Genomic DNA, 27213 nt, shown 5'->3' on the forward strand with positions numbered 1-27213 from the left:
TCTTTGATTGGAAGGTATATTATTAAGGAGGTCTTTCAATGTATTGTAACTCAACCAAATTGAATTGATTTCAGTGGGAAGCTCTATATTAAGGGTTAAATGGAATTCTTTGAGATTAGCAGTAATGCTGTATACAGAGGACAGTATCTTCCAAAGTTATTTTTTTAAAGATTTACTTCCTTATTTTAGAGAGCAGGGGAGGGGCAGAGGAGGAGGGAGAGAGAGACTCTCTAGCAGACTCCCTGCTGAGTGTGGAGCCCGACACACGGCTATATCTCAAGACCCTGAGATTATGACCTGAGCTGCAACCAAGAGTCAGACACTCAACCGACTGAGCCATGTAGTGTCCCCAAAGTTATTTTTTATGAAACTAGTACCTAAAATATTAAGTTTTTGTTTTGTTTTGTTTTACATTTGGATCAGTGTTTTCACTATGAAATCCAAAGCAACTTAGCTTGTACTTTAGAAGACACTCTGCTCCGAGAACAAAAATTAGAATATTCCATCGTTGGCCCTCTTTCCTCAAGTAGAAAGGCTAATTAGAAAGTAGGAATAACAACATTCTAGTATCCTGATTTTGAGCTTCTTGAACCTTATTAAAAGACCTTATTTTGGTTCAATGAATAAAGCTGGGAAGTATGCATTGATTTCAATGAGTATGGAAAAAAAAATCACCAATTCCTTCCCCCAGCTATTTTTTAAAAATCCTGCCTCAATATAAATAAAAAATAAAGGATTTACATAATTATCCAAAACCTGATTGACTAATGCACTTGAGCTTAGAACAAATACTTTTAAAAGAGGGCATAGTGATGAAGTTGTGACAGGTGTCAGAGATAGAGCACAGATCAGGAGTGGTCACAGCAGTTCAGGTAACGCGGTAAGGGTGATAGGTGGCTTGGCTTAGGCATGCTAGAGCAAATGCAGATAGGGAAAGGACATCTGAAAGGGGCTCACCTAGTGTCTGGTACACAGTGGGCTCAATAAATGATGGTAACATTTAACTGAAGACAACTTTGAATCAGTCAGTATATCCCTCAACCAAATGTAACACATATATTTTTAAAGATTTTATTTATTTATTTAATCAAATGTAACTTTAATACCAAAGATGATTGGCGTTTTCTAAGATAGTTTGTTAGGTGTGTTTCAACTTTAACAATGAGAGTTGCATAGATACACAGGGGATACCTGGGGTTAGAGATATACTTGCTAGGCAGAGATACCTTTTTTCTGGTTTTCAGGGGAAACCATGAATAGATTAGATCAGGAATTTTGGTAGAAGATTGGTAGGATGCAATAATGGTTTCTTCAAAGGAATCATAATCACTGTTGTGTTTAGTTAGATATTTATCTGTGCTACTTTCTGAAAACCAATTGGGACCGTTGGAAATTATACATATTGTGAGACCGGTTGTCAAAGGCATCATTAATTCACTCCTCCAAAATACTACTCACTACTCCAAAATCCTCCTTCCTGCTGCTCCACAGCTGCTAAAGGCCCCAGTGAGTGGTTGGCAGTCTTTCTCCTCTTGTCAGGTACTGAGATAAAGCTAATGAGCTTTAAAATTCTTTACTGTGTTATTGCTTTTCACTTTACAACACTAAATTATTATGGTTTCTACTATTTTACAGGGGTTGTTGAAACTTGGGAAGAACTTAAGTTCAGATACCAGCAGATGCCGGAAGGGTAAATGGCTTCCTAAAGGGGTAAAGCCAAAAAGGAAAGGACTGTTTGCTACTACACAAAGGGGTCACAAGCCGGACAAAGTGAAGGAGACCCGTGATCAATATAGAGCTGCTTTATAAGAGGATAGGAGACCTTTGGGCATCTTGGAAGTCACTAACAATCATGAAATTAGCCAAGTGCCCTAGCTCACAGAAGTTTGGCAGCCAAGAAGTCACCACAGCTAAGTCTAAATAAAGGATGATATCTGCGCTGTATTCTCCTGGACCGACTCTGTGTGTGTGTGTGTGTGTGTGTGTGTGTGTGTGTGTGTGTGTGTGTTGCGGGGGTGGGATACAGGAACTGGAGGAACAACTGTTTTTATTTTAGTGTAAAGTCAGGATCCTAGAACAAAGAGTGTGTGCACAGGCCATGGGGAGGCCACAAAACAGCAAAGTATTCATTGTAACTGCTTGTAAAGAATTCTTCTGCTGTGAACAACTGCAAAACCAAGGACTGGCAGCTGATGGAGAGAAGAGTTGTGAAAATAGGTGACAAAGGAGAAGTAAAATCTTTAACAGTGAAGATGCGTGAAGAGGAGGGAACATGAGGCCTTCAAATCTGGCCTCTTGCAATTACAGGGACCCTTCACTAGTCACGCTCCTTCTTTGAAGCTTAGAAGCTTCAAAGAAGCTTAGAAGCTCGGGTGAAGGGAGATCATCTTTTCTCCGTTAGGCATCCTTCACACCTGGTCATACAGTGCCTAACAAAAGAAGGCCCTCAAAAAAACACCTGTTGCATAAATGAATGAAATAATAGATGGATGAATCATGAAGGAAGAAATGTGTGACTGAGGAAGGTAAGAGAAATTAAATCTAGGTAAGAGATAGTTGAGCAAGATGTAATCAGTTCAGAGCCTTCTAGAAGGTTCTGTATAAGGAAACATGGGCAGAACTAAAACTATAAAACTCAGTAGGCTGGGGAGCAGTTGCATCCTTGGCTTGTGTATATAGGGCTGATTCCTTTGGTTAAGAGACACTCTGAGTATAGGAACACACTTTCGGAGTGAGGTATCCAAATTACTCAACATATCTGATGCCGAAACAACAGAAACTAGGAGTAGAGATCTATTAAGTTCCCATATAGTAAATAACCTACAATTTTTTTTTTTTTTTTTTAAAGATTTTATTCACTTATTTGACAGAGAGAGATCACAAGTAGGCAGAGAGGCAGGCAGAGAGAGAGAGAGAGGAGGAAGCAGGCTCCCTGCCGAGCAGAGAGCCCGATGCGGGACTCGATCCCAGTACCCTGAGATCATGACCTGAGCCGAAGGCAGCGGCTTAACCCACTGAGCCACCCAGGCGCCCATAACCTACAATTTTTAACAGTGCAGAGACTTCCACATTTATGCCACTTACATAAGATCTGCCCACACATTTCTCTGTTAAAAAGAAGTTACCAAGTTCCTTAACTTTATTTTTAGAAGTTGAGCTCTTTGTTTGCTTCTGAATGATCTAACTTAGTTTCTTTTAGTCTGACAAAAGTTTAAAATCAATAGCTTGCTTAAAGCATGCTGTAATGGCCCTGAGTTTAACACAGCACAGTTGGAAATTTCGACCTCAGCAAATGACATCCACTAAACCAAAAAGTTGAAATGTGTTTGCAGGTACAGAACCAGATGCTTTGAATTGGGTGAGACCCCAGTAGTCCATTGAGCTTGTCTGTGGCATGCTCTTCCTGCTGAAAGATGGGTGAGTGAGAGCTCCATGATCTTGACAGCATGTCCGTCCCCTCTTCTCAGCTAGAGGATGACACACTGGTGGCCATTTCACTGACTATGTAGCCCCCAAAGCTTTGTGCTCTCTCAGAGCATTTTACGGCTCTTTTTCATCTTGGATTATTTTTATTTTTTCCTCTCCCCACCCTGATTTTATTTTTCAACTTTAAAATAGAACAAACGTTCTTGCTGTGTCAAAAAATGGGAGCACTATTCCTTTTAATGAGCTCATCCAAGGACAATTCTTGTCTGTGCAGTTGTTCATTAGTAAGACTGACCTCTGCCTATAGATTTTGTACTATGGCTTCTAGTGAAATGGCCCGAAAAGGGACATGCTGCTCACTGTTTATTCCAAATAACTAATGGAGATTTGGGATTTGGATTATAAAACAGTAACCCTACCCTCCCATTGGGAATACATCTGAAGAATTCCTGCTGTGGTAATAATAGGTCTTCTAAAGCATCTATGGCCATTGCTCAAGAACTGATTCCTTGCTGGGAATTATCTTGAACAGAAATGCCATCTCTTCTTGGCTTTGGTCAAACCACTCTTCTTTGTCCTCAACTTCTCCAGTTGGCATGCCTTGGTCAGTGGGCCAAAGACGAATGAGATTTTCCCAGCTGCTTTGGATCTTCTTTGCTTTCCATATGCGTATTCATCTGGGTGTGGTTCACAGATGCACTGTGTGTGTGTTGTGGAAGAAATAAAACACTCAGGAAAAGAGGTGATCCAACTTAGTTTACAACATACTGATCTTCGTTGGTGTCCTTTTGATTCCAAACCTTTTCTTGAACAAAGAGTAGTAACTTGGATTAGTAATTTGCAGGCACGGCTTAATCTAGATCTTCTCTGTTATATCTAAAGTTGTAGTGATAGTTGCATCTCAATAAAGTGAATGAGAATGTTTTCTTCCCATTTCCTCCTATTTTTGTGTCAGTTATGATTATAGAAGAAGGAGGAAGCTGGATAAAGAGAGAAAATGGGAGAAGAGCAAGGAAACATACACACAAACAAGAGGAAAAGAAAGGGTGGGAAACAATTTTGCTTTGAGGTGTTATGGTCAAAATCAAAGCTGTAGAGCAAAGAACTCATTCGTTTATGGGGACAAGCACTGATCTAGGGAATTGTTCTTTCAAGTGTTCCTTTGGCAATGCTCCCTTCCCCTTTATGATCTCTCATAGTTTCGGTGCACTTATGCCTGAAAGTAGAAGAATTTCAGGGTCCTCATGTTCAAATTTATTCAAATTAAGGGTTATTTGTGTAAAATCCAACTTGCTAGGGAGGAGAATCAATATTTATTGAGTTCAATCTAATGCCAATGATGGCAGACCGTATGCACTCAGCGGTCCATATGCCTGACCCTGTGCTACAAGTTTTCCATACATCACTTCATTTAGTCCACAGGAAACCCGTAAGGCAGTTACTATTACTACCCTGACATATGAAATGAAGGAAAACAACACAGAGAAGTTATGGAAACTTACCAGGATGACTTAAGTTTGGATTAACTGAGAAACAGAAAAAGTCTAGATCCTAATTGTTTAAAATTACACTTTAATTTAGTGGACTTAAGTAGTAATTACTAAATATGGTTCTTAAAGATAGATATTTTCTTAGACATGGCTAATTAGATAGTTAAAGTAAAAGAAAGTAATATTCATGCTACTTCATAGAAAGAAGTGTCAAAAAGTAAAACAAAAAACGGTCAAAATATAAATTCTGATCACATTCTTTTTTATTTCCAAGTCACTTCCTTTATGTTTTTCCTCATATAGGTCACTGAAGGGGCCCAGTCACTCCAACTTGTAGTCAGAACCTACCATTTGCAAATACCACATTTAAATTTGGTGAGTTAAATGATCTATTTTCTGTCCTCAAAAATCTCAGAAATGGAAACCAATGAAACCAGATACTAAAAAAAATGCACAGATAGGGAATTCTGATCTAAAGTAACCACAATGCGGCTCTAAACCTGTGAAGGAAAAAAAAAATGTTTGCTTCATTTTTTTCCCTTGCAAATCTCATGCAGCAGACAGCAAGAGTGTCTGCAAGATGGCTAACTGCTGAGTCTTTGATTTAATGAAAACTTAGGGAAAGCAATTCAACTCACTGCAGGGACTGCTTTGTTCTTCCATTATGATTCTTTTTAAATGAGAAAGATGATTGTAAGGATAAACTCTATTCCTCTGAATTTTTACACTAATTACATACAAAGCACTATTTTGGCAGAAGGGGACTTATCTCCTTCAGGCAATACAGTTATCATCTTGTAACTACCCTTCAATCTCCCACATGAACACTGGAGCTTCGTGCCAGGAATGAGTGTTGCTCTGTGCCAGCTCTCAGCATGGATAGGTGAATGCTTAAAGATTTCCAGAATCAACAGTCAACATGGACTCCAGACAAGACAGAGAGACAATCCCTCCTTCCAAGCTTATATGCTATTTGGAATGAAAGAATCAGAGAGGCATCCCTTAAATGAGTATTTGGCATGGGAAATGAGGGAGAGTGTGATGTATAATGTGTGTGTGCCTGTGTGAATGTTTATATGAGGATTCATTAAGAGAAGATAGTGTTGCATATTCATGTCATTTTCCTTTAATCTAAAAGTCATTTAGGTGATATTGAAAGTTCTGTGTAAGGTATCACTCTACTTGAGATTCATCCACTTTTAACGCAAAGAAGACATGCTCTGTTGGATCCTCTTAACTTTGATTAACACTGGAAGACTTGATTTGGCAGATTCGCCCTGTTAAGTAATGCATATGTACGGAGTGTGTGTGTGTTTGCATTGTTTAATGGATTATAAGCTCGATAAGTTAAGAGTTCAAGGTCCTCGGAGTAGGTATTTTTTTGAAGCTATACTCATTCTTATAGTCTAAGAGCATGTCATGTGAAGTGGGAAGATTTAATGGAGATCTAATATCCATAAGTGACTGATGGAATAGCGACTATAGTTTCCCTGTTGGAAAACTTGGGCCCAATGAGACATTATTTTATCATGCTAACCACGAAGAGCTAGCAGACGGTCAATTTTTTTTTATTCTTCCCCCCTCTTTGATCAGGTGTATTAAAGTATAATTTACATGTGATAAAATCCATCTCTTCTAGTGCAGAGCTTGAAGCATTTTTACAAATGTGTATATATATATTCCTGTAACCTCTACAATAATCAAGCTCTATAGAACATTTCCAATACCCCGAAAGTTCCCTTGTGCCCCTTTGCAGTCAATTTGTCCCATTCCCAGGCTCTGGCAACCATATACTATTTCCTCACCTCACAGTTTAGCCTTTTCCAAAACATCACATTATTACCCAGTATAGAATTACACAGTATAGAAATTTTCATGTCCAACCTCTTGAACTTAGCATAATGCTTTTGGGATTAATCCATACAGTTGCATGTATCTTACTCCTTTTTATGGCTGAGTGGTACTCCATTATATGAATTCACCACAACTTGTTTATCCTTTCACAAGTTGGTGAGCTTTTGGGTTGTTTGCTGTTTTTGGCAATTATGAACAAAGCTGCAATGGACATTTGTATTTAGTTCTCTGTGTGGACATCATGTTCTCATTTCTCTTAGAAAAGTGTGATTGATGGGTCATATGATAAGTGTATGTTTATCTTTATAAGAAATTGCCAAGATATTTTTCAAAGTGGTGGTATCATGTTGCATTCCCAGCAGAATAGTCTCATAGAATGGTCTATGACAGTTTTAGTTGTTCCATATGCTGGCAGACAGTTTTGCTAGAACTGGACTCCAGTTTTCTCTTATGATTTTCTTTGATCATTTCCCAGTATGGTTTGTGTATATTCCCCTCTTCCACACCACTCCCCTCCATCTTTTCTTCTCCCTTCCCCAACAACACAAGCATAATTCCCATGGAGTGTCTACCAAGGATTCATCTGAATACCTCAATTCCCAAAGTACAGCCTTTACTATGGGGGCTAGAACTCTCCAATGATACTTAAGTAAAAATAAAGGCAATCTGACAAGAAATAGGAATGGAGGTTTGCCAGGTGATTTCCCGCATGGGAGAATTTTCAAGAGGCTCTGATGAATTTTACCTCAGCAGACTTAGGTAAGTGACAATAATATTTCCCTCACAACTCTCAAGGTTGTTATAATTCAGTACTTAATAACACTTGCCAAGTGTTTTCTTATACTGACAACCCATTAACAGTCCTCCTCAGTGACTTAGTCAAGGTTTTCCAGAAAACTGGAAACTGAGTTATGTGTGAGCATAACTTGGGTTTTTGATTTGAGAAAACCCTGAATCCTGCTTTAATGCTTTTCACTGCTCTGGCCTGTGTTTTTGACTCCCTATAGCATATTCCAACAAAGGCAGTGGGTAAAGATTCACAGAGGGTTTAAAAAAGGATGGATTTATTAAGTTTTACTTAAGAGAAAAAAAATCAGATCAACTCAATTAAGAAAATAGAAAAAGACTATTTTAAATCACAATGATCAGTGCACTCTTTAAAAGTACATATCCAGATGATATAATAACTAGGATTTAAAAAAAGGATTGAATCTCATAAGAGGGTTATCTCAGTGGAATCTAAATACAGTGTATGATTTACAGAACTAGGGAGAAAAGATGCTCAGGTGACTCTAGGATCTGACAGATATCTAAGTTTCTGAGATGTCATTGTAACACTCTGAGAGGTCTATGTTATTTTGCATGAAGCCCTACATTTCTTCTAATTACATAGATTTTTTTTAGTCTTGAAACATTGGTAATTGTGATTTTAGCCTATGTAACTCTACGTAAGAAGTTCAGTGTTTCTTCAGAGAGCAAATATGAACTGTCTGCCGTGGGAAGAGGTAGCAATTGCTTACTAATTAATATTTTCCCAGCTACCACCAAAAGGAGAAATGCTTTCTGGGGCACAAATTCCAAGAAGAGCATTTGCTGAAAATGCTGAGGGCGATGGGTCTGGGCCATTGGGCCATGAGTCGCATCTAGCTTTTGTGTGTAGACAAAGCTGTCATTTTTATGTACTTCTCTCAGCTGTCCTGCCCTACTTGAAAGCCCTGAGTAGGAAAAAGGAGATAGTGGGTAGGGGAGGCAGGGAGAAAGAGAGTGCTTAAAATAACTGAATGGAGTTCATTTTTTCTGCCCCCTCCCCTTAGAACTGAAATTCGAACTAGAATTTCTGTCTTCTTTCAAAGTGAGGGTATTTTTCATGAAGAGTATATCATGCATTTACTTTTCAGTATCCTCTCTTTAGAAAAAATCAAAGGGATTCCACGTGGTGATGTGTTTATGAGTGCTCTGTTAGTACTCTTAGAGACCTGTTTCATTTCACACTAACACAAAGAAATGTATAAATGATTCAATAGATTCTTTAATGTCCATGTTTCAAGAATTTGCTGAAAAGCAAAATACATGCACTATCCATTAAATTGCTTTTAGCTGGAAGTGTGATCTTTTATTCAAAATTGGAGAGTTTATAAAAGTATCTTTCAATGAAAAAGCAAAACATATAGAATGAGTCACCAGGAATATATCTAATGATGATCAGTGGTGACAGCATTATATTTTCTTTCCAGTGTCTGTCTACGAAATGAAGCAAACACTTCTCTATTTGTGCTTTTATTATTGATACCCTTTTTTTTTTTAAGATTTTATTTATTTATTTGACAGAGATCACAAGTAGCAGGCAGAGAGAGAGAGAGAGGAGAAAGCAGGCTCCCCGCTGAGCAGTGATGCGGGGCTTGATCCCAGGACCCTGGGATCATGACCTGAGCTGAAGGCAGAGGCTTAACCCACTGAGCCACCCAGGCACCCCCCCTCTTTTTTTTTTTTTTTTTTAATCATCATGCCTGGAGGAGGAAAATAAAAATTGAAAGTGTTTTTTCACCCCTAACATCCTGCCTTTGCCCCACAATCCTCTCTTTCCCCATCACAGAGTAAAGAGTGAATGGAAAAATAAAGAGGAATTAAGGAGGCAAGAAGTGAGAAAAACTGCAGATGAAGAAAAGAAGAAGAAAATTATTGACTATTTAAAAACTATGGTTTATCTACACTCAGAAGTTAAAAATTGCCAGAAGAGGAACCATGGTTATCTATTCAAGAAATGCTAAAAGTAGTTCTGGGAAGCATCAGGATTCTTATAATAATTGATAAGAGAAGTTTATGGGCCAAAGGTGGGATGACATTTTTTTCTTGACATCCTATCTTCACCTTTGTTTTTAAAAGCCTGTCACATTTCTTCCCTCTATAACATAAATGCAAGAACTGGTTGGGCTTTAGTTAGACACCAGTCTGTTCTTTCCTCTTGTTGATAGTCTTTGCTTTCTGTGTTCTCTGCTTCCTGGTTTCAGCTAGCATTATATTGAATTTTAAGGGGAAAAAGAAAAAAGTAGATATGAGGAAAAGTCTTCTTTTGAGAATTTCCTAGGCAAATCCATAAAAATTTTGTAAGCTTCCCTATACTTTTGTAATTACAGTTTTGTGAGATAACAGAAAATATACATATTGGTCTCTGTCCCCAGTTTCTGGCACAGAGCTCCTAAAACTCTTGTAATTTCCTAAGTAATAAGAGTACTCAGGAGCATTTTGTTCTAATGTTTGGTCTTTGACCCCGGTTCCTGACACAGTGCTCCTAAATCCCTTGGAATTTCCAAGGTGATGGTACTATCTTCTGTTTGAATGAAGTGACTCCTGGTGGGCTCCAGGATAGAGAGTGGTTACCACAGAGTCCAAGCCATGATTAGAAGTGTGGAATTTTCAGCCCCAGCTGTCCATTCCCCAAAAAGGGGCAAGGGGCTGGACATGGTGTTAATAATCAATTATACCTATGTCATGAGGTTTCCATGAAATTCCCCAAAGAAGAGGCTCCAGAGAGCTTCAGGGTTGACACACACATGGAAGTGCAGAGAGAGTGGCATGCCCAGAGAGGCACAGAAGCTCCATGCCCCTTCCCACATACTTTGCCCTGCTCATCTCTTTCCTCTGGATGTTCACCTATATCATTTATCATCTCCTTTCATAATAAACTGATGAATAGTAAGTAGACTCTTCCTGAGTCTTGGGAACCATTCTAGCAAGTTCATCAAACTCAAGAAGGAAGCTGACGGAATGTTGGATTTGGAGTCCATCAGTCAGAAGCACAGCTTCCAACCCAGACTTGCAACTGGCCTCTGAAGTGAGGGGGCAGTTATGTGAGATTCAGTTCTTAACCTGCATAATCTTATGCTAGGTATCTCCGGGTAGACAGGGTCAGAACTGAGATCAACCATAGGACACCCAGCTGGTGTCACAGAATTACTTGGTAGGAAAAATACCACATATCTGGTGACAATAGCATGAGTAAGGGAAAGAAAGAAGAGAGCTGAGCTTTCCTTTAGAATTCCTGAAGCCCTACTAGGTACATACAGCATGAGTCTGGATTTCAGGCCTTACTTACTTCAAAAAGTACATTTTAACTGCCTAAACAACTTCTCAAAAGTGGATACTATCAACCTACTGAAGTTGTAGTTAAATTCTCAAACTTGCTACAGTGTCAACAGAACTACTTGTTTGAAACACACTTTTTCTGAAAAGTTGTATTATTGAAGCTCTTTGTTATGAACAGCAAAATCATTTTGAATTTTAGAACTATCTGGAATAGGGGCGCCTGGGTGACTCAGTCAGTTAAGTGACGGCCTTTGGCTCACGTCATGATCACAGGGTCCTGGGATTGAGGCCCACGTGGGGCTCCTCTCACAGCAGGGTGTCTGCTTCACCCTCTGCTCCTCCCCTGCTCATACCCTCTCATCACTCTCAAATAAATAAATATAATCTTAAAAAAAAAAAAAAAAAGCATGTCAGAAACTATCTGGGATAGAAACCTGTCACCAGTAAAGGAAAGGGTTGACTTATAGGCCAACAAGATATATATATATATATATATATATATATATATTTTAAAGATTTTATTTATTTATTTGACAGAGAGAGATCACAAGTAGGCAGAGAGGCAGGCAGAGAGAGAGAGAGGAGGAAGCAGGCTCCCTGCCGAGCAGAGAGCCCGATGCGGGACTCGATCCCGGGACGCAAGATCATGGCCTGAGCCGAAGGTAGCGGCTTAACCCACTGAGCCACCCAGGTGCCCCAAGATAGATATTTTTTAAAGGAGAATGGAAGTCCGATTTTTTTGTAGGAACCAATTAATAATAAGGGACAAGTTCAGACTCCCGTTGAACTAGAGTTATATTGGAATTTCTACTGGAACCTGTTGCTTCAGGTGTTTGGTCACTGGTTCAGAGCAAATCTAATAAAGAGGACTCAGTTTAATTTTAAGTCAAATCTCCACAAGGCATTTGCCATTGTATCACCCTGGGCACTCTTGAAAGCCTTCTTGCATTTATCACATTGTATTCACATGTGATAATCATAACTTTTTAGAAGTTGTATGGTTACAATGATAAAAAATATTTGTTTAAAAATATCCTGAGACTAACTTCTAGCAGTTATGTGGCCTAAGGTGACATCAAATTAAATGATGGCTTGGCAGGGAAATGGTGTCTGTGCTGGGATAATGGGAAAGACAGTGATTTTGTTCAGTCCTGATCTCCAGGCCTCTGGGAAGAGTGGTCAGGAAGTACCAGCAAAGAAGAAATTGTGGCTGTGAGAGCACGTCCCCTGCACACACCAGACTTTTCATCCTTTCATCCTCTCTGCTCTGGTTTTCCTTCCCTCTCATATCGTGGGGTGCACAGAAATTATGTCTCTAGAACATAGTATTGAATCAGCCTATAAAAAAATTAACGTAATTAGTATGTTGATTTCCTGATTTTACCTTAATGCTAGCTTTTTAAAAATTCTAAAGATGAGGGGCGCCTGGGTGGCTCAGTGGGTTAAAGCTTCTGCCTTCAGCTCAGGTCATAATCCCAGGGTCCTGGGATGGAGCCCCACATCGGGCTCTCTGCTTAGCAGCGAGCCCGCTTCCTCCTCTCTCTGCCTGCCTCTCTGCCTACTTGTGGTCTCTGCCTGTCATCAAATAAATAAAAGCTTAAAAATAAAAATTCTAAAGATGAAGATTAAAACAAACCTTCTAAGTAAACACCCACATAAAGACATGTCAGTGAATTGATGGTAATCTGAGGCAATGGCAGAAATCTCCAGATAGGTCATTTTAGAAACTGATTTTCTCTATCAACTGGATGGGATAAACAGAATTTCCTCAGGTGCCCTTCAGTCTTTTTTCCAAAGAGGCTCCAAATCCCTTGTCCTAGTTTTTGGCCTCTTGCCAAGGGTGCTTCTCCCTGGTCCACTCTCCCCACCCAATCCAGAATCACATTGTCTTGATTTCATTGCTGTGCCTCACTAGACCTCGCCCCAGGGCTGGTTTCTTATTCAGGATTTTAAAATTCAAGCAAAATCCCTTCTTTCTGTTCAAAAGTATCTTCTTTTCCTCCTCCTGCGTCCCCTAGATCCCATATGGAGTTATAGGGACTCCCAGGAGGCCTGTGACCTTGGCCTGGGGTGAGCCTTCCAGCAACTAGTTCTACAGCCTAGAGCAGGTTCCTGACACAGGTGAAACACTGATTTCCTAACTTATAAAATTTTGGATGATAATACTTATTTCCTTTGACTGAAGGAATAATAGAGATAACTTACATACATAGTGTCTAGCACATTATAGAGTTTTGACAAAAGGTATCATTATAATCTTTTGCTATATGTAGTTTTCTAAGCTTTTCTGACTGTGAAATTTTGTTTCTTAGAGTGACAGTTTTATATTTTTCCTCATGAAGTTTTTGTTAAATCTCTGGATTCCTGGAAAGTAAGATGAACAAGAACCTCCAAGACTAGTTACAATTCACCATCTCTTACCTAGACGATTTCATTCTAAAAATCTTGAGAAGATAAATTCACCATATTCCTGTGAATTTCATGGGTTTTCTTTATTGCATTAGTAGTGTGCAAACCGTTAGCTTCCAGATCACACTGAGGAAATATAGCTGAGACTCAACATCTAGAATTTTCGTAGCCTGAGTTTTAGTTGAAATTTATTATGTCTATTGTAGTTTTAAAACAAAGCACCAATAATACAGTTTTTTTTGAGAAGTAAATGAAATTAGCTTTTCCAATACTTAAAAAAATTCCAAAGTTAAACTGGAATTCAGTCCCAGCTGAATAAAATCTAGTATTGGCCACATTGTTATGATTAAGCAATATTATTCTGGATGGCCATTTATATAAAGCATAAAAATGAAATACTTGATATGGTTCTTATAAAAGTTTCAAAAAGTATGATTATTAGGCTTGATGAATAAAGCTATTCACATATCCTTATTTATTATAAGGTATATAATTGTCTTTGAACCTATTAATGATTATTTCTCAATGCATATTTCACAGTGAACAGCTTCTAGGGGGTGAATTGTTGGCCAGAGGAAAGAGGATTTACACCAGATTCAGTGTTACAGTCATAAGGTTCTGAATTACATTCTCTAGAGATACCCCGCCCCCCAAAATATTTCAACTTCAGACCAATTAAAAAGTTGTGTGGTTGTGTGTGTGTGTGTGTTTAAAGATTTTACTTATTTATTTGACAGACAGAGATCACAAGTAGGCAGAGAGGCAGGCAGAAAGAGAGGGGGAAGCAGGCTCCCTGCTGACCAGATGCAGGGCTCCATCCCAGGGTCCTGGGATCATGACCTGAGCCAAAGGCAGAGGCTTTAACCCACTGAGCCATCCTGGTTTTTCTTGCTTTGATTGTTGGAGGACTTGTTTTTATTGTTTTAGCTATTTTAAATTTAGACAGAATATCTCCTCTGCCCATTTGTGGTAGTTTCTTTCCTTTCTTTCCCCCTTTATTATTGATAGAGTTGTTCGTGTTTACTATTTTTATGTTTCTTGTGACAGCTTCCCAAGGAACATACATTTATCTGTTTTTCCCTTGGATTTCTCAGGACGGGCATGAGTGAGGACAGCTGCATCAGGCCATTCCAGCTTCCAGGGAAGCACTCTATTTAGATTCACGGAGGGGTATGAGGAACATTAACAGAAATTCAGATAGTGAGCAATTGTACATTTTGCCTATACATGCATTTCCCACTTCCCGCTGAATTCACACAATTTCTGCTTCTTTGTGATTTATTCATTCATTCTGTTTGCTTTATTACTATAAAATAGAAAAGTGAGATTTGAGGTTCTGAATTGGCTTATGATGCTGTGAGTGAAAAAAGTTAATTTAGTCACGGCTCATCATTCTTCTAGATGCTTGTAAAAAAAGAAATTGAGCTATATTCCAAGCTACATATAGGTTTTTGCATGCTTACCTTGTCTGACAGCTAGTGTGGTGGTATAGACCAAGAAGAGAAGGATGTAATTGAGGAAACTCTGGAAGACTGGTGTATTGGCATGGAAATCTTCTGACAGGTACTTGCTGGTCAAGCCAATTCCACAAATAAGAAGGGATAACACCTGACCCAGAGCCACAGAGATTAACATCTCCCTGAAAAGTAAAGAGAAACAGCAAACATCAGCAGGAAGTCCATTAAAACAGTAACAGTTAAAATTTACTAAGCATTTGTGCCATTCACTAGGCTAAGTGTAATAAATAGTATTTATTATTGCCTATCACAATGATCCTACAAAAGATGTACAATTTTTAGTGAGGTTTTACAGAGGTGGAAAAAAAAAAACCAACCAAGTTTAGAGGGGTTGAGGAAGTTGCTCACTGTCACATAACTAGGAAATGGCAAAGCTGGGATTTGAGACCGAATCTCTCCAAGTGATCCTGGCTTCTAGCCAAGGCATTCTGGAGCCTGTGGGGGGAAATTACCATCATCCCTGATGCCCACCATTGCATTCACTAAATGTTCAGAAACCCGAGAGAGCATTTGCACCCTGACAAAGAGGCATCTCATTGTAACCTTATATCAATAAAGAGAGACTCTTGTTTATAGACTGAAATTTTGGATCCAGGAACCCCTGAAAATCCAAAAGGACCATCTCCTTCCCATTCCCAGATTTTGGATCTTCTTTTGCTCTAGTAAGCACTAATAAGCACTAGTCTCTTTTTTCCTTTACACAAGTTACAAATGATTGCATATTAAACCTGTTATTCATGAAGGAAACTTATTTACCGAGGTGGTACAATAAAACATTTCACACCGTGTAAATATTTTCTGTGGCTTTTTCATAGGCATTGTAGACCACTGTAGTAGGGACTAAAAGCAAGAGTCAAGGGGTTCACTTTGCATAGAAATAAAGTGCCCATATGGATTTTGCCATCATATAAATCTGCACAATCTGACTCAGGAAAAGCTCCTAGAAATACAAAGCAGGCTTCTGCCTTCCCCCAAAGTCCCATCTAACTTTCCTGGTTTATTTATAGAAACAGTAATGTAAAATAAGCAAGGAGTAGTATTTTTAAATAAAAAAGCACTGGTCAGAAAATTTGCAATGTTACATATTTCCTCCCCCACAGAAGATGTGAATCCATCTTTCTGAAAGGGGCAAAGAGTTCTGGGTAGATACCTCAGTGGTGTCTTGCCAAAGAAAGAAAGAAAGAAAGAATGGAAGGGAAGAAGGAAGGAAGGAAGGAAGGAAGGAAGGAAGGAAGGAAGGAAGGAAAAGAAAGAAAGAAAGAAAGAAAGAAAGAAAGAAAGAAAGAAAGAAAAAAAGAAAGAAATTAATTTAAAGACACCCATCAAATTTTCATCATTCCATTTGTTTCCATGAGGAGGAAAATATTGGCAAGGCATGAGAGCCCATAGAAGGTTTTACTTCCTGAGGTTAACCTGGAGCATGCTGGTAGAGGCTTCCCACTGGTTGTCCTGTTCCCAAACACTGGCCCTGACCTCCCCCACTCCGCAATTCAATCTTTTTTAAGGAATCAAAGACATATTTTTAAACATGTCTAAAATGTCAGTCTGTTGCTTAAAATCCTATAATGGTACCTTTCAAAGTGCAGTGATCTGTAAGGCCTGTGATACATCCTCTACAAAGATGGCTGCCAACATTTCCTCCTATCCCTCCGCATTCATGCTGGTCCTCTCAAAGGGAGGTGGGATCTATTTCTTCTTTTCTAACGTGCTTATCTTGTGACTTACTTTGACCAACAGAATGTAAGGGAAAGGATGTCATGTGACTTCTGGGCTAATCCATAAGAAGCTCTGCTGTTTCCAGTTTTGGCTCTCTTCAGATACAGCTTCCATGTAAAGAACCTAGGCTATTAGAGCTTGAGAGACCAAGTGAAGAGGAAAAGAGAGAGCCAGCCAATGCCACCCCAGCTGAAGCACGAACCCTCTGAGGGAGGATCCTGGATCCTCCTGCCCCAGCGCAGCAGTACCAGCCTATGCCACATGGAGCGGAGATGAGCCATTGCCAGAGATAACTGCCCAACTGGAGAATTGCTAGAAACAATCAATGGCTGTTGTTTTAGGGCATGAAATTCACAGTAGTTAGTTATGGAGCAATAGGTAACTGAAATCAAGGCCCCAAATGCCCCCCTCCACTCTTACTACCTCTGAGGCTTTACCTCCTGCTTTCCCCATGAAGCCAGAGCTCCAGTCCTACAGAGCTACCTACATATCAACAGTGAGTTGTGGTCTTCTTCGCTGGCATTATTGTGTTATCACTGTTTCCAGAATGTTCATCTTGCCTTTATCAGTCTGACTCCTGTTCATCTTTTAGGTTTGGCTTATATGTTACCCCCTTTAAGAAGTATTACCTGTCCTCCCTTCGCTGGAATGTTTCTCCTTTACTTCTACATCACTGCATTTTTTAAAAAAAATCTTATTTATTTATTTATAAATTTATTTTTTATTTTTAAATTTTATTTATTTTTTATTTATTCGATTTATTTATTTATTTATTTGATTTTTTAGATTTATATTATAATTTTATTATCACAAGTAGGCAGAGAAACAGGCAGAGAGAGAAGAAGAAGCAGGCTCCCTGCTGAGCAGAAAGCCCAATGCGGGCTCGATCCCAGGACCCTGGGATCATGATATATCACTGTATTATAATTACTGATTTTACCCCTTTTTTCCCTCTGCCAGACTGTGAAGTCTGCATGATGTTCTTCACCATATCTGTAGCTGGGCAATACCATTCAGAAGAAGTAGAAAATGAAGAGATTCAAAGACAGTGCAGAGATTGGCCTTAGGCAACCCTGAACAGTTTTACTGAACTGAAAGGTGATAAAAAAAAAAAAAAAAGAAAGGCAAAGGTAAATAGAAGCACCAGAAATATTCCAGAATTATTTCAAAGGTTTTTAAGCCAGCCTAACACCAGTATGATATCCACTATCAAAAATCATGATAAGGAGTTGGTTTTAGTGCAAAGATAACAAATATTTTTGGAATATTGAATTTGAGCCACCAGATGAACGTCCAGATGATCCAGCAATATTAGAAACAAGAGATAACAGTTGGATAGGGAGGTCAGTCAGGAGACAAATATGCAGAAGTTACACACCTGAGAATGTCTAAAGTACTAGAAATGGATGATATCACCAAGGAAGGGAGAATGAAAGAGAGAGTAAGAGGGGCTAGGTAAAATCCTTGAGGAATCTGCAGACTGGGGTTAGGGGAGAAAGAAGAGGCACATCATTAGAGTCAGAAGTAGTTAGAAGGCCAAGGGGAAAACCAGGACAGTTCTTGCTATCAGAGAAACCAAGGAAGCAGAGACTTTAATGGAGGAGGTAGTTGTAGTATTGAAAGTTGCTTACAGGGTAGAGAGAATGAGGACTGATGGAAGTTAAGTTGTAGTCATTCCTCGCCTTTGAAGGACCAGTTTTGGCAGAGTGGAGAGTACCAGGGCAATACTGGTATCATGGAAACCAAGGGAACAGAGAATTTACAGAGGGAATAGTTAGTTGTGACTAAGTAGACAGGAAGTGGTAAGATATAAAAGTGTTGACTTTGAAGAATTTTGAAGAATTCAAAGAATTCTTTGAAGGAGTTTGAGCTAGTCACCACAAAACACAATAATTATGATGATAGTTAAAATAATAATGTATAAAATGATTTAAAAATTCAATTTAGCATGGATTCATGATTACCTTTTCACTGGGTCACTCTTGATTACCTGCATAATAACTTACATCCTTAAGTGGAAGAGAAATGAGGAGAGTTACAACTAATTGGCTGCTCCCAGTGCTGAGTGCATCCACTGGAGAACACTGGGTATGGAGTAGGTCTCCTTGGGAAAAGAAGGTTAAAAATTGCCATGATGTGGCAATTCCTACAGCTGCTTGAATTACAACCCTGGCATTCAAAACCTTGGCAATATCCTGTGCCTTTCCTGAACAAAATCAAGCCACCAAAAATGACTGGTTACTTATGTAATAGAAAAAAATTTTAGTTCTTCTGACATATATGTACTGCTATACTATAAAACAGCCATCTACATGTCAGGCACTATATATGCAAAGATGAGTAAGACACAGTCCTTGTCATTGAGGAGATACTAACCAAGATTTTAGGGCTGAGTTCCCAAATAACTTATTACACAGTGAGGCCAGTTAATGAGAAATAACAAAAATAATTCATATTTAGTAAATTCTCACCCAAGTCCTGGGCTTAGCTTTATCTATACATTCTTCTTTAATCCTCATAATAACTGAATGAGGTAGGTAGTACTTTTGTATTTATTTCTCATAGAAATGTGCTGACAATGGGCACATTCTGAAAGTTTATGGTAGAATAAATCCACTTAATCCAGGTATTACTTTACTCCTTAAGAGTTTTTAAAATACAGGGACGCGTGGGTGGCTCAGTTGGTTAAGCAGCTGCCTTCGGCTCGGGTCATGATCCCAGCGTCCTGGGATCGGGTCCCGCATCAGGCTCCTTGCTCCCACATCGGGCTCCTTGCTCAGCAGGAAGCCTGCTTCTCCCTCTGCCTCTGACTGTCATTCTGTCTGCCTGTGCTCGCTCTCTCTGATAAATAAATAAAATCTTTAAAAAAAAAAAAAGAGTTTTTAAAATACAGTATTGGTTATGTCAGCATTTGAATTAATGACCTTTTAAAATCAAAAGGACTAAAGCAGTAGTCTCTTAATATAGAATGATAACTGGAAGATCAAAATATTTAGAAACCTGTTTTATAAATATTTTATATTTATCTATCTACTGCATATATCATTCTACATTCACAGTATACATTTTTACTAATTTGTACTATATAAATGCATAAATAAATATGTAGATTTTTAAAAAAGATTTTATTTATTTATTTGACAGAGATCACAAGTAGTCAGAGAGATAGGCAGAGAGAGGGGTGGGGAAGCAGGCTCCCTGCCAAGCAGAGAGCCCCATGCAGGGCTCGATCCAGGGACCCTGAGATCATGGCCTGAGCTGAAGGCAGAGGCTTTAACCCACTGAGCCACCCAGGAGTTTCTAGATATTTAGATGTTTTATGGATACACACATATATACTATAAATCAAATTAATAAAATTATCTCAAGAAGCATTTTTTATGATCTAATAAATGTCAGTTATTATACTAGACACAGAATAATATGGTGAATAAACATCTTAAGGAACTCAGTTTCAAGTAGGAATGGGGCTTGCTACATAACTGCATATCCTAGTGAAAATGTGGGGTCCTTTGTTCAAAAAGCAGGCACAAATGTAATTATAGGTACACACAGAGTTCTCTCCTTCTCAACTTGTTTTTTTTCTTGTCACTTTTTCACCCCTTTCACCCATTTCTCGCAATCCCCAATCCTCACAGCTCTGACAATGACCAATCTGTTCTATTTATCTATGTGCTTTAATAAGAAAAAAAATTCCACATATAAGAGAGATTATGCAGTATTTGTCTAACTTAATCCACTTAGCATAATGCCCTTAAGATCCATCTCTGTGTCATAAACCACCATATACACACCATAATTTTTGTATCCACTCACCAAATGATGGACTATGGTTGTTTCTGTATCTTGGCCATTGCAAATAACATTGCAAAGAACATGAACATGTCCAACAAACATGAACAATCCTTTCTAGTTATCTAGTTTTTCTTTTCTTCAGATAAATACCCAGAAGGGGAACTGTTGGGTTATAAGGTAGTTCTATTTTTAATTTTTTTTTAAACCTCCATACTGTTTTCCACAGTGGCTGTACCAATTTACATTCCAACCAACAGTGCACAAGGGTTTCCTCTTTTCCACATCCTTCCCAACATTTATTTCTTGTTTTGTTTTTTTTTTTTTTAAATAATAAGCGTTCTAACAGGTGTGAGGTGATACCTCATTGTGGTTTTGAATTGCATTTCCCTAATAATTAATGATACTGAACATCGTTTCATGTACCTGTTGGACATCTATATGTCTTTGGAAAAATATCTATTTTGATCCTCTGTCTTTTTAAAATTGGATTGTTTATATTTCTGCCATTGAGGTCTTTTATTTGTTTTGCTGTTGTTGTTGTTTTGCCATTGAGTTTTATGAGTTCTTTATATATTTTGAATATTAGCCCCTTAACAAATACACAATTTGTAAACATTTTCTCCCATTCAGTAGATTATTTTTCATTTTATTGATAGTTTTCTTTGCTGTGCAGAAGCTTTTTAGTATGATGTAGTCTCACTTCTTTTTGCTTTTGCTGCTTCTGCTTTTGGTGTCAGATTGAAAAAAATCATCACGAAGACCCATATGAGGGAGCTAATTGCTTATGTTTTCTTCTAGGAGTTTTATGGCTTCAGGTTTTATGTTCAAGTTTTTAATGGATTTTGAGCTAATTTTTGTATAAGATAGCGGTTAAATTTTATTCTTTTGAATGCGGCTATCCAATTTCCCCAATCCCTTCCCATTTATTGAAGAGACTATCCTTTTCCCATTGTATATTCTTGGTTCCTTTGTTGTAAGTTAATTGACCATATATATGTTTGTTTATTCTGATCCATTAATCTATGTATTTGTCATTATGCCAACATTATACTGTGTTTATTACTATACCTTTGTAATAAAGTTTGAAAACAGGAAGCATGATATGCCTCTAGCTTTGTTCTTTCTCAAGATTGCTTTGGCTATTAGTTTTTGTTTTTATTTTTGTTTTTTTGTGGCTCTAAACAAATTTTCAAATTTGTCTTATTTCAGATTTTCAAATTACAAAGAAATGTTCTATTTCTTTGAAAAGTGTCACTGTAATCTTGTAGAGAATGCACCAAATCTGTAGATTGCCTTGGATAGTATGAACATTTTAATAATACTGAATCTTCCAATCCAGAGCACAAAATATCTTTCCATTTATTTGTGTCTTCTAGGTGCCTCGTTAGCGCAGTAGGTAGCGCGTCAGTCTCATATTTGTGTCTTCTTCAATTTCATTCAGGTCTTACAGTTTTTAATACAGGTCTTTTACCTTCTTGGTTAAGTTTATTCCTAGGCATTTTATTTTTTTTGATGCAATTGTAAATGAGATTCTTTTCTTTATTCTCTTACTGATGGTTTGTTATTAATATAAAGAAATGCAACAGATTTTTGTGTATTGATTTTGTAGCTTGCAATTTTACTGAATTCATTTATTGTTTTTAATACTTTTTGGTACTTTTTAGTGTTTTCTATATATAATATCATGTCATCTGCAAATAGTGACAATCTACTTCTTCTTCTCGAATTCAGATTCATTTTATTTCTTTTCTTGTGTAATTACTTTGGCTAGGACTTCCAATACCATATTGAATGAAAGTGGTGAGAGTAGGCATTCTTGTCTTGTTCTTCATCTTGAGAAAATGCTTTAGCTTTTCACCACTGAGTATGATGTTAGCTGTGGGCTTGTCACATATAGCTTTTATTATGTTGAGGATACCCACTTTGTTGAGAGCTTTTATTATAAAAGGATGCTGAATTCTGTCAAATGTTTTTTCTGCATCTACTAAGATGATCATATGATTTTTCTCCTTCATTTTGTTAATGTGGTGTATCAAACTGACTGATTTGCTGATGTTGAGTCATCCCTCAATCCCTGAAATAAATCCCACTTGATCATGGTGTATCATCTTTTTAATGTATTGTTAAATCTTGTTTGCTAACATTTTGTAGAGGATTTCTGCATCTATATTAATAGGGATATTGGCCTTTTTTGTTTGTTTGTTTGTTTTGTTTTTTTTCTTGTGATGTCCTTGTCTGGTTTGATATGAAGAAAATGCTGGCCTCATAAAATGAGTTTGGAAGAGTTCCCGTATCCTCTGTTTTTTAAAAGAGCTTCAGCAAGGATTGGTTTAATTCTTCTTTGAATGTTTGATTTGATTTACCAGTGAGGCCATCTGGTCCTGGACTTTTGTTTGTTGGAAGGTTTTTGATTACTGATTCAATCTCCTTACTAATAACTGGCCTGTTCAGATTTTCTATTTCATCCTGATCCAGTCTTGATAGGTTGTATGTTTCTAGGAATTTGTCCAGTTTTCTAATTTGTCCAATTTCTTGGCATATAATTGTTTGCAGCAGTCTCTTATGATCCTCTGTATTTCTGTGATATCAGTTGTAAAACTACTTTCATGTCTAATTTTATTTATTTAAGCCCTCCGTCCTTTTTTCTTCATGAGTATAACTAAAGGCCTGTTAATTTTGTTTATCTTCTCAAAGAACCAACTCTTAGTTTCATTGATTTTCTCCATGGCCTTTTTAGTCTCTATTTCATTTATTTCTGTTCTAATCTTTATTTCCTTCATTTCCTTCAAGTTTGTTTGTTCTCTTTCTGGTTCTTAAGGTGTAAAGTTGGGTTGTTTATATGAAAGTTTCCTTTTTTGAAATATTTTTTGAAAAGTTTTTCGAGGTAGGCATATGCTACCATGAACTGCCTTCTTAGAACAGCTTTTCCTATATCCCACAAACTTTGGTATGTATGTTTCTGTTTTCATTTGCTTCAAGGTATTTTTTGCTTCTCTATTTCTCCATTGGTCTACTGATTGCTCAGCAGCATCTTGTTTAATTTCCACAGATTTGTGAATTTTCCAGCTTTCTTCATATAGATAATTTCTAGTTTCATACTACTGTGGTCAGAAAAAACGCTTGATATGATTTCAATCCTCTGAAATTTATTAAGACTTGTTTTGTGGCCTAACATCATCTATCCTGAAAATGTTCTAATTGCCCTGGAGAATAATGTGTATTCTGTCACTTTTGGATGGAATGTTCCATACATATAATTGTTAAGTTCATCTGATCTAATGTGTTAAGATAAATATTTTCTTATTGATTTTCTCTCTGGATAATCTATCCATTGATGTAAGTGGGGTATTAAAATCTCCTACTATTATTGTACTGTTGTCTATTTCTCCCTTTAGGTCTATTAATTCTTTTTTTTTTTTTTTCAAGATTTTATTCACTTATTTGTCAGAGAGATAAAGAGAATACAGGCAGGCAGAGTGGCAGGCAGAGGCAGAGGGAGAAGCAGGCTCCTTGCAGAACAAGGAGCCCCTTGTAGGACTTGATCCCAGGACGCTGGGATCATGACCTGAGCCGAAAGCAGCCACTTAACCGACTGAGCCACACAGGCATCCCTAGGTCTATTAATTCTTGTTTTAAATATTTAGGTAATTCTATTTTGGGTGCATAAATATTTGTTTACAAATGCTATATCCTCTTGTTGAACTGACCACTTTATCATTGTGTATTCCCATTTTGGGATCTTATTAGAATCTTTGGTTTAGATTCTATTTTGTCTGATAGAAGGATAGCTACTTCAGCTTTTTTTTTTGTGGTTTCCATTTGTATGGAATATTTTTTTCCATCTCTTCACTTTCAATCTGTGTATGTCCTTATATCTAAAGTGAGACCTTTATAGGCAACATAAAAATGGGTCTTGCTTTTTTATCTAATCAGCCACCCAATGTTTTTTGATTGGAGAATTAAGTCGATTTACATATAAAGTAATTGTTCTTTTTAAGATTTAATTTATTTATTTGACAGAGAGAGAGAGAGAGGTAAGTAGGCAGAGTGGCAGGCAGAGGAAGAGGGAGAGGGAGAAGCAGGCTCCCCCCTAAGCAGAGAGCCGAGGGCAGGGCTCGATCCCAGGACCTTGGGATCATGACCTGAGCCTAAGTGAAAACTTAACCGACTGAGCCACCCAGGTGTCCCTAAAATAATGATTGATAGGTACATGCTTTTTGCCATTTTGTTAATTGTTTACTGGATGTTTTTGCAGTTCACTGTTTCTTTCTTCTTCTCTTGCTCTCTTCCTTTGTGGTTTGATGACCTTCTGTGTGTGTTTATATTCCTTTTTCTTTATCTTTTGTGTATTTACTATAGGTTTTTGCTTTGTGGTTATCATAGGCTTACATAAAGCAGCTTATAATAGACATTACTATTTTAGAGAGAATTAAATTTTTATAGGTAAGTAAATTGATGCTTAGATTAAGCAACCAGCTCAAGATCACAGAGCTAGCTTGGGGAAGAGTTTAGATGGCAACTAGGTTATATAATTCCAAATTCCAACTTCTTAATTAATTATGCTATACCACCATTATGCTGCAAAAAAACCCCTAAAACCAAAGACAACAAAAAAATTCTTTGCCCTCATGAAAGCACAGAGCACAGTGCTAGAAACCCCAGTTGCTGGGTTCTAGAAGTATTCTGGAGATAGTAAAGGCAAAAAAAAGCCAGCCAGACTGACTAATGAAAATTCTTCCACCAAGACCCCTGTAGTTTATGCCTTTGAACAGGAAGTCAACACAGGCTTATTCTCTTTTTTTTAGCCAAACAAAACAGCAAATCTGTAGTAATTAATTTTTGCTTTTAATTAGTGACCATGTCACTTAGCTGTTTTGATATTACTTGATACAAAATGCAAATTATTGTTTTATCTGTCATACTAATAAAGATGACTTGCAAAGCAGGAAGGAATGGAAGGAGCCCTTTATCAGGTTAGTTCATGAGTTCTTTCCCAAATACAGAAAGCTAAATTCTGTAGCTATTGTAGTTTACACATCTGAGTTAAGTGACTAGAGTCAACAAAGCTAAAAAGTAAGTAAATTAAAAAATATATATATAAAGAAACCTAAATATTGACCTAGATAGCAAATTCTGCTAATTCTGCCTCCCCACCCCTGCCATTTTCCTCTCATCAAATTCTTTTTTGTTGTCTTTAAGCACTGGCCAAATCCTTTCTGTGATTTGTTTCACAGAGTGTCCTCTCCAACTCTCTCTTTTTTAGGATCTTTTCAGTTCACTTGTTATTGCCTTATCACTCTGAACAGTTTTTTGTTTTGTTTTTGCATAGGTAACCACCACAATAGATCTGTGGTCCCTTCACCTAACTCTTCCTAATCTGAAGACCCATCTTCTTCAGAAAACCTTGTTTGGCTATTCCTTCTCCCCAAGGCTGAGTTAAGTGCCTTCATATGTACGCTTCTATCTCTATTTATACTCACCAAATTGCACAACTCATAGCTCCTGAAAAGAAGACAATGCATTCTATTAAATTTCTATGTTCCTTGTGCCTTCAGTATTGCTGGATTGAAAGGAAATAGATGCTCAATAAGTACAGAATGTATGAAGAAACATGTTTACAAGTGAACAAATATTTATAAATGAAAAAGGGCAAAGTCATAGAAGATTTGAAAGATGGCTGCTTACCTTACCTTAAAAAACTACTAGCTCTGAAAGACAAAATCCACCATATTTTTACTGTATTCCATCTTCCAGTTAGACACTGAGTTAATAAGCTATATTCTGTTGCCTTTCTGAACAAGCCTGGTAAGGTGCTATCCTACAAAAATGATGCTAAATATGGTCCTGGGTAGAATTCTGCACAGGGAGCTGCTGGTTATTCATGCAATATATAGAATAACACACCAGATGCATTCTAACATAGGAAACATAGGTTCTATAATTTTAGTAGCAGAAATTGAGAAGAGACTATGATACATACTTCCATCTTCTTTGTTTATGCATTTAAAAGGACATCCTATCCACTTTAAATTCAGAATGACCAGACAATGAAAAATGTATGAGTCTCAGGAAAAACAGTGCTGCTGGGAGCTGAATACCTATTATAATACAGCTTATATTCATAAAGACTGACATAACCACAAGCACTTTATTCTGTTAAAGAGAAAGACTTTAGAACCTTGTGAATAAACTTGTTACAAATTAGATATTCAAAATAATAAGATTTAAAATAAAACCTGAATTGAATCTTGTTTCTACCCTCCGTTATAAGACTACATTCTTTTAAAAAGGTATGAAAAATTTCAACATAGAGTTATATAATCATATTGCTTTGTAATTCTTTGACATGAGAGTGAAACAATTATGTTATCATCTTGAATCAGAGCATATCAACCTTTCTGTAGAGACATCTTCATTCTGATAACTATTCTCAGGCAAGCCATGATAGATTTGGGTCAGCAGATGAATTCAGATATACATACACAGAGAACACTTAAGTAAACTCCCTTGACTAAAAACAATTTCACTTGAACATGGGAGAAACAGGTGTTCTATTATGTTCTTTAAAAGGCTCATGCTTACAGAAGTTAGGACATTGGCTTCTTGATGCTCTTTGCTGAAAGGTTTTATAACATTAAGCATTAATTAGACTTCTACATAAGAAGAGCACTAGGCAAGAAGCAAATACACATATTCACAGATTTAATTCAAATTTTATATTCATGGAGTTTAATCTAATCTCTGGTTCTGTGGTATCATATTTTTGTTTTGTTTTGTTTTTTAGAGGAAACAAAGTATGCCACAAAAAGCCCTCCTCAGCAATATTTCAGGGAATCTATGAGGCACTAAGTGTAGGAGACATTTGAAACTCTAGTATGAGAGGATAGGTCAGAACTCTGCATGTAAATTGTATATTGTATATT

General features: G+C 37.5%; 1 protein-coding gene across 2 annotated transcripts in view; it reads right to left on the minus strand.

The window, feature by feature from the left end:
• Nucleotides 1–27213, minus strand: part of SLC35F1 (solute carrier family 35 member F1) — a 394657-nt gene that overhangs the window by 133353 nt on the left and 234091 nt on the right. For both annotated transcript variants that reach the window (XR_009354673.1, XM_059177729.1), the window contains exon 2: nucleotides 14726–14901. Coding sequence is in view for 1 of the 2 variants with exons in the window: in XM_059177729.1 (XP_059033712.1) it covers nucleotides 14726–14901 (176 nt within the window). In the remaining variant the exon portion in view is untranslated. The remainder of the gene's footprint in view (nucleotides 1–14725; nucleotides 14902–27213) is intronic.

This window comes from Mustela lutreola, chromosome 6 (genome assembly GCF_030435805.1).
Source record: "Mustela lutreola isolate mMusLut2 chromosome 6, mMusLut2.pri, whole genome shotgun sequence".
Taxonomy (NCBI): domain Eukaryota; kingdom Metazoa; phylum Chordata; class Mammalia; order Carnivora; family Mustelidae; genus Mustela; species Mustela lutreola.